The sequence below is a fragment of the Venturia canescens genome, chromosome 4 (assembly GCF_019457755.1).
Source record: "Venturia canescens isolate UGA chromosome 4, ASM1945775v1, whole genome shotgun sequence".
Lineage (NCBI taxonomy): Eukaryota > Metazoa > Arthropoda > Insecta > Hymenoptera > Ichneumonidae > Venturia > Venturia canescens.
In genome coordinates this window covers 4,194,791-4,208,289 of record NC_057424.1, presented here as the reverse complement: position 1 = coordinate 4,208,289, position 13,499 = coordinate 4,194,791, and the positions used below count along the sequence as shown (strand labels likewise).

Genomic DNA, 13,499 nt, shown 5'->3' with positions numbered 1-13,499 from the left:
TGTACATCTCTCTTATCAACAGATTCTGTTTTTTATTTATTTACTTGCGATATAAATACTGTTACAAATACATCGTAGGAATGGTGTACGATCGATGCATATATATGTCGGATCATTACGGAGTGAAAACGCTATATGCAGATGTCCTTTCTTCGGTTATCTTGGCAATATATAATTATGAAAAAAAGGAGAAAAATAATCTTTTTGATCAATATTGATCGTTTGACGAGTTGGTGTTCTTTTATTTCGTTAGACTACGTAAAAAAAGATCCTTCATGTATATGTATATAGACAGATATTGATATATATATATATATATATAAAAACATCGTACGTCAAGTTCTTCGTTATCGATATTCCTTTAAATAACTGGCTAATCGCTACGCTGGCTAGTTTCGTTTCTCCTTCAACGTCGGACTGTAATACCTATCCGTCGACCTTTCGTAGTTTTTTCCTCGTTTATATATATTCTTTGAATCTTTTATTTTATAATTACGTTTGATTACTTGGGAATAAATAAAAAGTTGGGGAAAGTTTAGCCTCGATCTTTGAGTTGGGAGAGAGCCGCAGTCATCCGATTCTTATAACTCGAATGCTGGTGAAAAAATGAGTTTATAGAAATCATAACGAATGACTGCTGGCGAGCTACGTATCCTATAAGTTATGCTTATCAAAGTACTTTACTCTCTTTCTTTCTCTCTTATTTTTTTCTCGATTAGTTATTTTCTAATTATCATTGTTTTAATTTTAATTATTCTCCGACTTATTTTTGTTTTCCGTGAAAAAAGAAAAATACTACAAGGTCAAAACTACGCCACTTTTATCACTGTAATCTCTTTCCGTCTCATTGATTTCTCATTCAATAATTTATAATAACAAACATCAATGAAGATTTCTACCATTTTAAAATACTTCGCTTTCCACTTTTTTCTTTCTCGTAAAGTGTACACATCCTATACGGAAAACGCTACCAATGAGAGGATTTCAAATATGTCGCGTCACTTAAAAAGTCCCAACAACCGAACAATAAAAAAATAAATAAATAAAAAGAACCAACGAATTCGAGGACGTTCCGATACTCAGAATTTCCCATCATTCTATTACACAACGAGATTTCAATGGTACTTTATTCGAGCATCCAGTCGTCGAATTGAACCACAAATATCGTATCCACTTCTTAAGCAACTCTAAACTTTTTCTTAAAAATTACATGCATATAGTTATTATTAAAATTTCACGTGCGTTCTTTACTATATACAAAAGAAAATCATCGCTCATATCCTATTGCAGCGTGGATCGGAATTATTATAAATGTTTCATTGAATAATAATATTAAAAATAAGAAAAAAATTAATAGTCATATTAATAATAAAATAATGTTAATGATAGTAAAAATAGTGTTCAAGTCTACGATTGATCGATCAACTAAATTTTACAGCATCCTGAGTATCTAGTTGCTAAAATATCAATTATTATTTAATCGTAAAGTACACGTGCATCCAAATACATACAACGTACGACACACCGTCGAATGAACCGCGGATACAATCATTGTTCGAACGATTCAAAACCGTATAATGAAACACTAGAAAAACTCACATTTGAAAAACGCAGAAAAAAGATTTTTTCCCTCAGTAAATAAATTTTATTATTGACAAAAAAGCTTAAATTCATTCAACGGCGTGTACCCACATTATCACATTATCATTTGCCTTTTCGCACGAAAAAGGAACTAAGGGATAGTTTTTTGTTCTTTTTTTTTGTGTTAAAACATTTAAAATTTGTGTCATTCGTAGAAAAAAAGTATTGGTCAATGAATAATATCAGTCTCACATTTGTGCACGCGAGTATAAACACAATATTTGCCAAGCTTACATTTTAAATTTGACACTTTAATTGAATTTTTTAATTCCCATTAATATTTAAAATTTCGTTTATCATTAGATGTCGACTTCATTTTTGAATGAAATCGAAATTTGAGCTCTTCATTTTGTGTATGTGTCTGTGTTTTTAATGGACCAATAGTCGAAAAGTTTATTAAATTCGTAGAATCGAAAGAAATTTCGTGTACGTTTTTCTGCTCATGGCTTCGAAAACTTTGTGAAAATTTGGCAGTTGCAATTTTTACTTCCCGGTCTTTTGCCCCGCTGTTTTGATGTTACGAAACGTTTTTATGACTCATATGTGTCGCAAAGAAGTTATTTTCCAGATAAATCGTCGATCGAAAGAGAAAAACTCTTTCGCTATTTTCGCTCGTGACGTTGAACACACGGAGAAAGGCATTTTTCCGAAGGCAATATAATAACTTAATAATTACTCTTTTACTCGCTTGTATTGTCACGATTTTTAAAATCTTTACCTCTTTCTCGCATTCATACCCACTCGATGAATTTATAAACACACATGGTTTGCACACTCAATAAATCACCGAAAAGAGTGTCATACGCAATCCAAAAAAAGTTCATTTATAAAAGCTCGTTTCAGTCGATAACCGATTCGAATTTCCGTCTTCAATAAGAGATTCACAAAATCCACCAAATTTTATATACTTTTTTCATCGTTTTTATGTCGATAAATATCGTTAAAAAATTAAATCTCCTATAAGAAAAGAAAAGAGTAAAACGAATTGTATCCAGCTGCGAATTGAACGCATAAAATGAAAAGACGCCTCTAATAGAATTCGAATGATGAGTAAAACGAACTCGCTTATGTGAATACATTAGTAACATTCACATTCGTATTGTCGTCGAAGGAATCGTGGGGTGAATCAACATCGAGTTACCGATGAAATTCGACCGTTCAGCGCAAAACGAGTGAAAAACTGTCATTTTTTTTATTCTCCGCGAATTTTTCAAATATTATCTTCCCTTCAATCCCTAGTTCCTATAATTACTAAATTAAACGACACTTCGCCCTCTAATCAATAAGATTCACGGGAAAAAAAATTGTCTATCGTGTACACGAACTATTGTGTACATCGAGAAATAAACCTCGCGCAAAAAAAAACATCATTCTTTGGATTGAAAGTGTTACAGTCTCGTATCTTTTATCATTTGTGGGATGGGAACGGGTTAAAAATCCAAAACGGGGGACTGAGGGAGTTGAGTATTTTGGGGTTTTAGTGGAATCATTTGGGCGCCTCCGAATTTTACATTGGACTATGAAAATCAGAACATTTCAATATTTTTCTTTTTCAATCGAACAATTTCGACTTCACAATCCTCCGGGCCCAACCGTCCGAAGACGCGATCCGCGTTCGCAAATTTCTTCCTTCGTAACACTCAGAGCGAACGAAAAAACGGTGAAATAACGTTGAGAGCTAGTCCGAGGAGGCGCGTTTTGTGTAACGGAATAAAATGAAGAAAGAGAGTGAGAGAGGAAGGTAAGGAGGGAGAGGGGGGGGGGGTGCAGGCAAAGGAGAAGCGTTTTAGCAGATGGTTTCAAGGGGTGCAGTCTTGGTGCTCGGATTTTGCGTCACGCTGTCTCCCATGCTCGGCATTCCATGACTCGTGGTGCTGAGGCCATTACCCTGTCTTCCGGCGTTGGTACGAGGATTTCTGTTGAAAAGCCTCTTAAGACCGGCACGTACCTGCGGCTGCCAGCCAACCACGATAAAAATGAAGAGACCCTGAAGGGCGTTGAGGAGATCGGTAAAATACCAAACGTAGTGAGGACCACCGACGACCCAGGATACCACGTCCGCTATCCATGTCACACCCATCACTATCACGAGTTTCATACACACGCGACCCAGGGCAGCACTGAAACATTCGAAGATTGTTCATTCATTTTTATTCATAATCATCCGATTTTTCATTTCATTACTTTACCATTGTTTCGTTCATTTGACTCTATTCGTATCGTTGCACATTCAATTCCGCTGCTTCATTACTCGCGTTTTCAAATGTTTTATCGTATCATGAAAAGCTGAGGAGAAAAAAAAATATCCGAGAGGGAGGAGTGGAATGAAACTTTAACGAAAATCAAATTGAAATATGAATGGAAACATAAAAAGTGTTGGACTATTAATTCGTATTACGTCCCTCCACTAATTAGAGCAACGAAACCTGAGGAGCATGGATGAGAGATTGGGAAAAAACGAGCAAAAGGCCACTATCGATCGTGTGTCATCACGTGCATCCCGCTCATCGCTGCTACGACCATTTCGATTATGGTCACTCGAGTTTTATTCTCTCTTCATCTTTCAACGGATGTTTTCTTTTCCAAAGCTTGCCCGGTAAGACTCGGAATAATGTATATGAACTCTTTAATACTGAAAATGAAAGTCGCGCGTGCTCGTCTCGAGAATTTGCTCTCCTCGTTTTTTCTCCCTTTTCCCCTCTTTTTCTCTCTTTCTCTTCGTGCATATAATTCTCGGGAGCACAAGCTAGTTCTATTTCCGTTGCATTACTAATTATTATGAACGACCAGCCTCGTATATGCTAGAAACTTGGTGCTCGCGGTATGAGAGATGCAAAGGCGAGGCCTTTCGAGCTTCCAAGGCGTAACGAGACTCAGTTTTCTCGCCCTCGCGTGTCTTCAAGTCCGACCTGCGAAATTGCTCCTTTGCTTTACAGGAATAACCAACCAAGTTTATTTTCCTACTTCAACTACTACCTCATTTCACTTATGTTAATCATCATTGAGATAATTACCTGAGCTGTAAAACGATGACAAAAACAATTACAGTGTTTAGAGATTAGCCGGAGAATTGTGGAGCAAATAATTTGTAAATAAGATAGAATTTAATCGGAGAAAAGAAAATGCAGATGGGAAGATCATGGTTGAGAACAGCTGTGGATGGAAATGAAAACTTGGAGAATTTGAGGAAGTTTGAGTATTTTAGAAGAATCATTATATTTCATTTGGCACGCGGGAGAATATTTTATTTAATTAAAAAAATCTCTGAATCTGATTTACGAGGGGAAATAACATAAGCCGAGGAACAAACAGTAGGCAACGGTAAAAGGCATCGGTCGAAAAAATGAGGAACAAACGGCAATACAGAAATTCGACGTTTCGTGAAAAATGCTAGGAGAGCGTGTTACGGCACGCATGGAAAGATTTTACGGCATGAAATGTGAAAAATAAGAAGGAAGTAGGAGGGCGAAGTACACGCGTGGCTGCCGTGGAAGCGCGACGAGATGGTTTCGCGAGACGTGAGAGAGAAAAATAAAAAAAAAAAAAAAACAAACGCCAAAAAGTGATAAAAAAAAGAGAGGGAGGGAGAGAGAGCAAAGAGGCGAAACACAGATTTCCACTCGGCGGTGCGCGAAATCGAAGCGACAGAAAACGAGTTGGCGTGTGTATAGGCGAAATCGTGGACTAAAAAGGAGAAAAGAAGGAAAGGAGATGGAGAGGAAGAAGAAGAAGAAGAAGAAGGAGAAAAAGGGATAGGGGTTGAAAAGACGAGCGAAAAACCCGGCAAAGTAAGAAGTGAAAGAAGACAGAAGAGAAAAAAATATCACCGTATCTATATTTACATACATATTTATATATAAATATATATGAGAGATTTGTTAGACGTGAAAAGTCGAGGGTGAAAATGCTCTCTTCGTGTTTCCGGTATATTCGCATGTGCTTCGTGAGATTAGCCATAATCGTGACATCAGAAGCATTACATATTTACAAAACCAGCAACCAGAATCGTCGAGGCAGGGAGTGAGTCTTCGTGCGTGTATGAAAGAGAAAGAGAAATGATAGGGAACGAGAGAGAAGGAGATGACTTTATGAAATCGTGGAAAAGCATGTGTTTGCGATTCGCGAAAAGTTTAAATGTACCGAGACTCAAGTATGTATCGAGATAAACAAGCAAAAGTATATTTCTAGCCACGGATTAGAGGAATCGCATGCAAAAAGTGTACCCGCTCATCTTTGAAACTTGCAAATAATCAAAAACCGAACTGACGTTTTTGGAAACAAAAGTCTACGTCGTACACCAAACATTTTCTAAGCCAGCACTGAATAAACGACAGTTTCTTGGAAACCACCTGAAAGACGATTTTTCGAAAAATATTTATCGATAACTCCATCATTTATGAATGTTCGTAACCAATATGAAAATAGCACCTAATGTGTTACTTTTAAGTCTTTTCTGATTTAGCCAAGTACGATAAATCCAACGGAATTTCAGCAATCGTAGTAACGAACAGTTTATATAGATTTGAGAAAAAAAACTTCAACGTATTCTGAACTGGGCTCGTTGGCATTAATAATAAAAGAGAAAAATTCTTATGCAAACCTATATTTTTTTTCGTAAGATCGAAGATTTTCATTCTTTGTTGCCGAAAATAAATGAATTGCTCTCGATGTCTCGTTTCTCATGATTCATTGCGTATACGAAAGAGTATAATTTCCCACCAATGACAAATCCCTGCATTCTTATTATCCTCGTACATTAGAATGAATAAATGCACAAGTCGAGCGTGATTTTTCGTACAAAGTCAGTCTCGGTGCAATCCTTGCGTCAATATCTTTCGCGAAATAGTGATCATTAATATCAATCGTCGATGAGAAGGAAATTCAGTGAACGTACATCTTGTTGGCTCGATAGGTTTTTTCACGAATGCGAGGATATTACAGCCAATGCGACGGGAGACCGGGAGCTCGGAATAGGAAAATCGGAATTACTAGCCAAATGAGAAATAACGATGCGAAGGAAATCCCAGGTATTCGTCGTCGTCGGCGACGAGGACGACAGCGACGATGTAACAACGACGATCAACTCTGTGTAGTTCGTTTCAAGGATGTACGACTGACGGTCGTCAGCTAAGTTGCAGCGTTGAAATTTTACGAAAATTCGTCAAGAATTGATTTCCTTGAGGCTGTTGTAAAACGATTTTTTCTCTCATATCATGATTTTTGTTTAATTTCTTTCGGTACCATTGAAAGATAGCATTTCGGTTAAGTCGAGGTTCATCGGGTCTATGAGCAGTCAACGCGAAAATTTTTCGATTTTACAACCGGGAGCGAGCTCGCAGCATCCGGGATACCGAAGAGAGACTTGCTCAACGTAAGCGAGAGAGGCAAAGAAAGAGATAAAGGAGGGCGCCGGGAGTGCTCGATGGCGATACAGCCGTTAAGCCTCAGGTATATTATGCCAAAGTCGTTCTTGCCACGTTCTTCCACATCTGAAGAATTTCAAGGCCAAGATTTCATGCGCGCAGAAAAAAAAACGGGTTGAAGAAGTGGGCCGGAAAAGTGGGCTGAAAACATTTCCCAAGTGTACGAAAAAACAAGGAGTGTCGTAGTCGTAAATTAAATCGTATTAACGTCACCAGGGAGACACGAAAAAATGTGTATATATCTTTATATTTATTCGCGAGTGGAATAAAAATTTATATATTATTTTTATCGTCGACACGATACTGATTTATTCGCTCTATATTTTTAGCGCTCCTTCGAAATTCTCACTTCACGATCGAAAATTATTTATCATTTTTAATATTACATTTTATTTGATTTTTTCAAGAAAGTAGCCCCAACGACACTGATGATGTTGAAAAAAGAATTTGGAAATGATAGAATTATATTTAGATAGTGGACGTGTTTAGAAAGATTTATCGATTTGTTGGAACGTGGCGATTGGAAATAGTGGATGAAAATAATATTTCAATCTAGCGCCGGCTCATAATTGGGCAGAGGAAAGAAGTGAGTGAGTCAAATTGACGCGAATAAAAATGTGTCCTAGTGAAAAATGTTTGTCAAATAACCATTCGACTCACCGTTCCGTAGTGCTTTTCACAAATTCTCCTTTCCACAGGCCACAAGTTAATTCACGTGCGGTAGCGATGAAGAAAACAACGTTGATGAACAATAAGACGCCGATCGGTCCGAAGAAATACGCCAAAATTTCGGTGTCGCCTGTAACAACAAGAAAAAAATGTCTCTCTTAAAAACTTGAGCACGCATCGATCGATCGAAAGCTTCCGTTCGATTTCAATGATCACAGAATACCAGGAAAACATTCGCGATCCCCTCGAGCATACATAAGCAGCGATTGAGAAACAATTTTATTTACTTCGCTTCAAAGTGTGCCAATTACAGATCAAGAATTGCGGAAGGACAAGTACGCGCAGACATTAAAAGCCAGAGATTTTCTAAAATTAATCCGTCCGAATAGCTCTCGTTTCACGAGAGTCTTGCAGTGTCTCGTCTTTTAGGCCAGGTTCAATAATAAACCTAGGATCGGTGAATGGCGCGCCAGAACAGTTTATTTGGACGACGCTTCAACGCGGCCGGATCGTCCGCATGGGTCATTCCGATCTCATTCGATTGATAGAGAGGATTAAAGATCGAATTTCGTTTTCTTTCGGCATGTTGCGATCGGTGGCACTGCGTGACATTCGCCCAAATAAATCAAACCCAAGACTTTGAGTAGAAATAAGATAAAAATAATAGTAAAAGCGTCGATTATTGTGATTTGATTTAATGGCAGAACCGAGCTTTATGCACTCGTTCAAAGCCCGTGCATACGTCTTCAACATCCAATCGAAAAAATCGTTTCCGCGTAAAAATTCAACACGCGATCACTCGGATCGAGCCAACTTCTCGCAATCTTACTTCGCACATTCACCGGAAGTGAAGATTTTATAGCCTCGAGAGCAAATAATCACCTGCTCGGACCGGATACACGGAAATTTATTCCCGTTAAATTTTGTGCTCTTGAATATCGTCGAGAAAGAACTATAAATCCAATAATAACAAAACGAATAATGAAAAAAATACGCTTTAAGCAATTCTTCAATCGTTGTCAGACGAGTCGAAAATTTTGCTAGATTCGTCGTGGACAAGGTCAAAATCTTGGACTCGTTCGAGACTCAAATGTACCGGAACTTCGAAAACGATGAATATTTGATCAATGGAAGTGCAATGAGCTTTTGTACCTCCAAAGAAGCGAGAGCAGGTATGGAATCCTTTTAAAAATCGTTGCGTTCGTCTTAAGAACGTCTTATTGACGCTTATCGTCCTCCTTTTGTCCGCTACCCGCCCCCGCTCATCGGCCCTGCTCGGCCTCTCTCTCTCTCTCTCCGAGAGACTTTCCTCGTAAACTAAAGCATATTGCCTCTCGTGGCATAACTATCGGTTCGTTGATGATGGCGAATTTCTCTCTCCTCATTGCCAAAAGGAAGAGTATGGCGTAGGACACCCTCTCGAGACCCCCCAACAAGTTACAGTAAACTTCTCGTTGATCACGTCGGTTTTGGCCACTTATCCCGGCCACGCTTCTCGGTTCCTCTATACACTTTGCATAGTTTCTGTTGTTTCCGTGCTCGCGCGAGCGAAGCGAAATGTGTGCCTTTTGCCTCGACGTCTTGAGCGAATTAAGCCTACGAGACTTTCCGGACGAAACCGACTAACTCCGGTAAGAGCTTCGTCGAATTGCACTGCTCAATTTCTGCACCTTTTTTGGTGGATCAGCGCGAGGAGACTTTTCTCCGAGAGCTTCCGTTCGGGAACGAATGATATTCCGAAAAAATCTCGAAGTATTTTCGTATCAAAAGAATGCGCGCCAATTCTCGACAGCGCAGTTCCAAAAGGGAAGACTGCTCGAAAGGATTGTTGATACGGTGCGGAGGGAGCCTAAGCGATCGTCGCGTCGTCTCTACGATATTTTCCGGCGTCAAAACCTTGAGATTAGGGCCGTATTTTTAGAAATACGAGGACGCAAATAATCGAATTGGTATTCGGCAATGAATGAACGAACGTTTAGCAAGAGAATCGTAAGTATAAAACGAGAGAGCGAGGGAGAGAGAGAGAGAGAGAGAGAGGAATAATCTGTGTGAGGATATTTGCAGAGACGTGTACACGTTGGCTCAAGTGCACTATATTCCATGTACTCTCGTGCAGTCTCCGGTACAAGGACGACTTCAAGAGACTGAATTCCTCGCAAAGTTTGCCTTCGAGTTCTGCGTCAATAGACAACGGGCGATACAGAATGTCCTCAATGCGGAGGCTGCGCTGTTGAGTAAGATTGAGCAGCCTGTCTAAATTGTTTCTTCGTCCGTTCAATAGAATTTGAAATAGCCCTTGAAATGAAGAAGAGAAAATCGATACGAAATATTTCAGGTGATTAAAAAAAACATTCAAAACTTGGGTATCGAATTGGGCCTGCGAGTGGCTAATTAACGGGAGGCCAATAAGAGAGAAAAAAGAAGAGAAATATTGGACGAGGGGGGCGTCGTCGGAGCTGTGCGGAATAAAAATCAAGTGGTGCACACGGGTTTTTGTTTCTTCTTGTAAATATCGAAAGTTTTTGTCTTGTTTCTTGAGCGTTGATCTTTATTCGCTGTTTTATTACTACCACCGAGTACGCGAGGACTAATGCGAGGAGCTAGAAGGAAAAAAGCTCGGAGGGGACCGAGAGACGGAAAGCCTTCAGAGAAAATCAGGGGGGGGAGAGAAAGAGAAAGATGCACGGTTCGCTTAGGTTTTTGGCTCGTGTCCAACAATAGCTGTTTCGAGAGTCGAGGGGCTTATATCTCACTCCATGGCAACCCATAACAAACATAAGTGAATTATGTTCGTTGCTTCGAATGTAGTGAGAACGAGAGAGCAGGTTAGTGTTGGTAGTCCACCGGCGAAGCAGGATACTGGGACAAGCCACAGAATTCATAGACCAACGCTCCAAATCGTTCGGTACAGAATGGACCGGAATATGTTAGTTGAAAGTGTCGTCACCGCGTTTTGGCCCCTGCAAGAACGCGTTACGTGTATGCCCCCGTGTTTTATGGGTTGCGAGCAGCCAACATCGATTAAATGCTAAATCAAGCTCTGCGTTCGTTTCCTATTGGGTCTTCATCGATCTTCATTGTTAGAGGAGTCCACGAGGCTGAATCATTGTTCCGTGCATCTCGCTACGAATGAGTCCTAATTAAATTACCATGTGCCCGGTCCGATTTCATTCAGTCCCGGTCAATTCGTTCCAGGACTTTTCGTTCGATTTTCATTTGAATTATTGCCATCGAGCAATTTCAGGCTAAGGTCTGGAGCTGCGAACTTCGTTGAGAACGGAAGCAGGAAAGATCTCCAATGTTCTGGCTCATCCAAAGATTAGGCAGAAAAAGGAATTCTTAGATTTCTCGAAGGAGAGTCCTCTGAAAACGATGCAAGGTGTAAATACCTCGGTTGCTGAGCCGAGCTTGATATCGATGGTGACCAGAACCATGGAAACCCCGCTACACGTATTTCCGAACGGATCGATGGTTAAGAGGCTTCGGTTCGGATCCGGACAGTGAAGGTCCAGGTGAGCAAGAGCTGGGCAGGGCTTGTAGTATCGTTGGGGGATGATATCACTGGGTGAGCAGTTTGCAAATGACAGGTGACACGTTGGTTAGGTTCGAGAGTAACGAGCTGGTGGATAAGCCACACGTTATATTTGGTGTTAATGGTCAGGTCCGACGGATTGTACGACCGTCATATTGCATCGTTAGGATAAAGAAGCTCGGATTAAATTCGAGGGATGCTGGGACAGCCGAAAACAAATGAGAACAGTGAACGAGAGTGAAAACGGCGCCTCTACGGATGGGTATTGGTATCAATTAGCAGATTGGTGGGGTTTTACAAGTTTCGGAGTGTTTGCAATGACAAAACCGAGTCGTTGGGTTGTTCGTTTTTTGAAGAGAGTTACAGCAGGCGAGAATAAATCCATGTGGATGGATACAGAGACAGCGACGAAGTGGCTTTCTGGATGTTACCCACGCCCGGATATGCCCAGCAGAAGTGGTGGGGAATGTATCGGGCCAGTTTTTTTTGTTGTTCCTAGTACGGGGGGATGAGAAAAGGGAACAAATTCGAGAGATATTCGCATGGATGAGTAATGGAGCGTGGAGGCAACGGTTTCACTCGGCTTTTTGTTTATCGACACGTCCAATGCAAATTGATTCTACGTCGGCACTGCTTCAGTTCGAAGCCGGAAAAAATCTCCCTTTTGGACATTATTCCCGCCGATTATTTAACGCGACTGGAGAGCGTTTCATTAACGGTTAGGATTGATTTACACGTCGAGTAAGAGGGATAAAAAACGCGGAAACAAATATACACGAGTTATACGATCGAATAAACGTTCCGGGGGGGGGGATGGCGATGCGAGGGACGGGACAGAGGAACGTTACATACGGCAAATCCTGTCACCCCTTCACCTCGACACGTGTCCACCATTTCTCCACACCCCTTTTGAAACAGGAGCTACAATAACGAAGGTGTTTGCCAAACCAGAGAAAAATAAATCATTAAGCTAACTGTTATGTGGGGATGAAACGTGTTTCTGTCGTTTATTCTCTTTTTCTTTGGTTTGTTTTTTTATTTTTGCTTTTTATTTCTTTCTTAATTCGGTCTGCGTTAAGCTCGTTTAAATATTCGCTGAGAAAAAGAAATGAGAGTTGATTCAACACCTCTCTATTTAAACTCCGCGTTGAGTTTAATAATACGAACAATTAACTCCGCATCATCTTTCAATCGTCCGTCCTTCACGCAAACATGCTCGTAATAAAAATTCATACGGTCGGGCTCGCGGCTTTGGCGCTCATATGAAATGAAATAAGTGTGAAAGCTGCTGCATTTCCCGGGGGGACCCGTTGAAAGGGCAAATTTTCATAACTCTCGAATTCATTCGCTAAACTGTTTCGCGTAAAGCATATTAAAAAGAGCGAAGAAGAGAGGCGGAGGAAGAAAAAGCTAGTCTAGACATTATTACGGATGTGAAAGGGTGTAGGAATGAACAAGAGCAAGAGAATAAAAAAAATGAAGAAGGTAGTACGGAGAGGTACCAAGATGAATTCACACCCCCACAATCCGTTCTAACCATGAGCTGACTTGAGGGTGGTTTTGTAGTAGGCACCACTAGGTCTCGACGCAGTTATAGAACACTCGCTCCACGGCCAGCACAGTGTCGGTACACACGGAGGGTAAATTTCGCACGGTTTAAGGGTAGAGAGCATGATGGGGAAGGGGTTGGTTATGCTTGCCGCAGATCCGCTCGCTTCCCTCGTATTTTCTCTCCCCTTCTTTCTCTCTTCCTATCTTTCTCTCGCCCCTCCGTCCGCACGGTTTAGTTATAGACTGGCTCGGACTGGCGCCACTACGGTTTATCTGTCTGTGCCATTGCACGCCAGGCTTGTGCACCAAAACGGCCTTCCACCTCTTTCTCATCCCCTCGGCCTACTATGTCATGGTACTTTCACCCTGAGCCCAAATTGGAAAGATACGAATACGGGAAAATTCACCAAAATGCTTTCTATCCCTGCATGAGTTTTCCGGTTTAACATTCCCGTGGACATTTTTTTATAGCATTCCTTGAGAAAATCCAAACTCATTTTACCCCGTTCTCTGAGCCGGAGAATGATTTTCGGTTTAGGTTCGTCGGAGCAGGATGAAAGGTAAAAAGCTTGCATCGCGCATCATTCTCTTTCAGATGAATCTTTGCTGCAGCGTGGAAACTCCGCTTCTACCATTTTTTTAGACGACGGGGTGGCTCGGGAGATGAGTAAAGTCTGTTTATA

The 13,499-nt window shown here is 40.6% G+C and overlaps 1 protein-coding gene across 1 annotated transcript in view; it reads right to left on the bottom strand.

The window, feature by feature from the left end:
* Positions 1 to 12: 12 nt before the first annotated feature.
* Positions 13 to 13,499, bottom strand: part of LOC122409177 (probable G-protein coupled receptor Mth-like 1) — an 85,610-nt gene continuing 72,123 nt past the window's right edge. Inside the window, exons 6-7 of the mRNA XM_043416515.1 lie at positions 7,725 to 7,863; positions 13 to 3,761 (exon numbers count right to left, since the gene is read on the bottom strand). Coding sequence (XP_043272450.1) covers positions 3,428 to 3,761; positions 7,725 to 7,863 — 473 coding nt within the window. The 3' untranslated portion in view covers positions 13 to 3,427. The remainder of the gene's footprint in view (positions 3,762 to 7,724; positions 7,864 to 13,499) is intronic.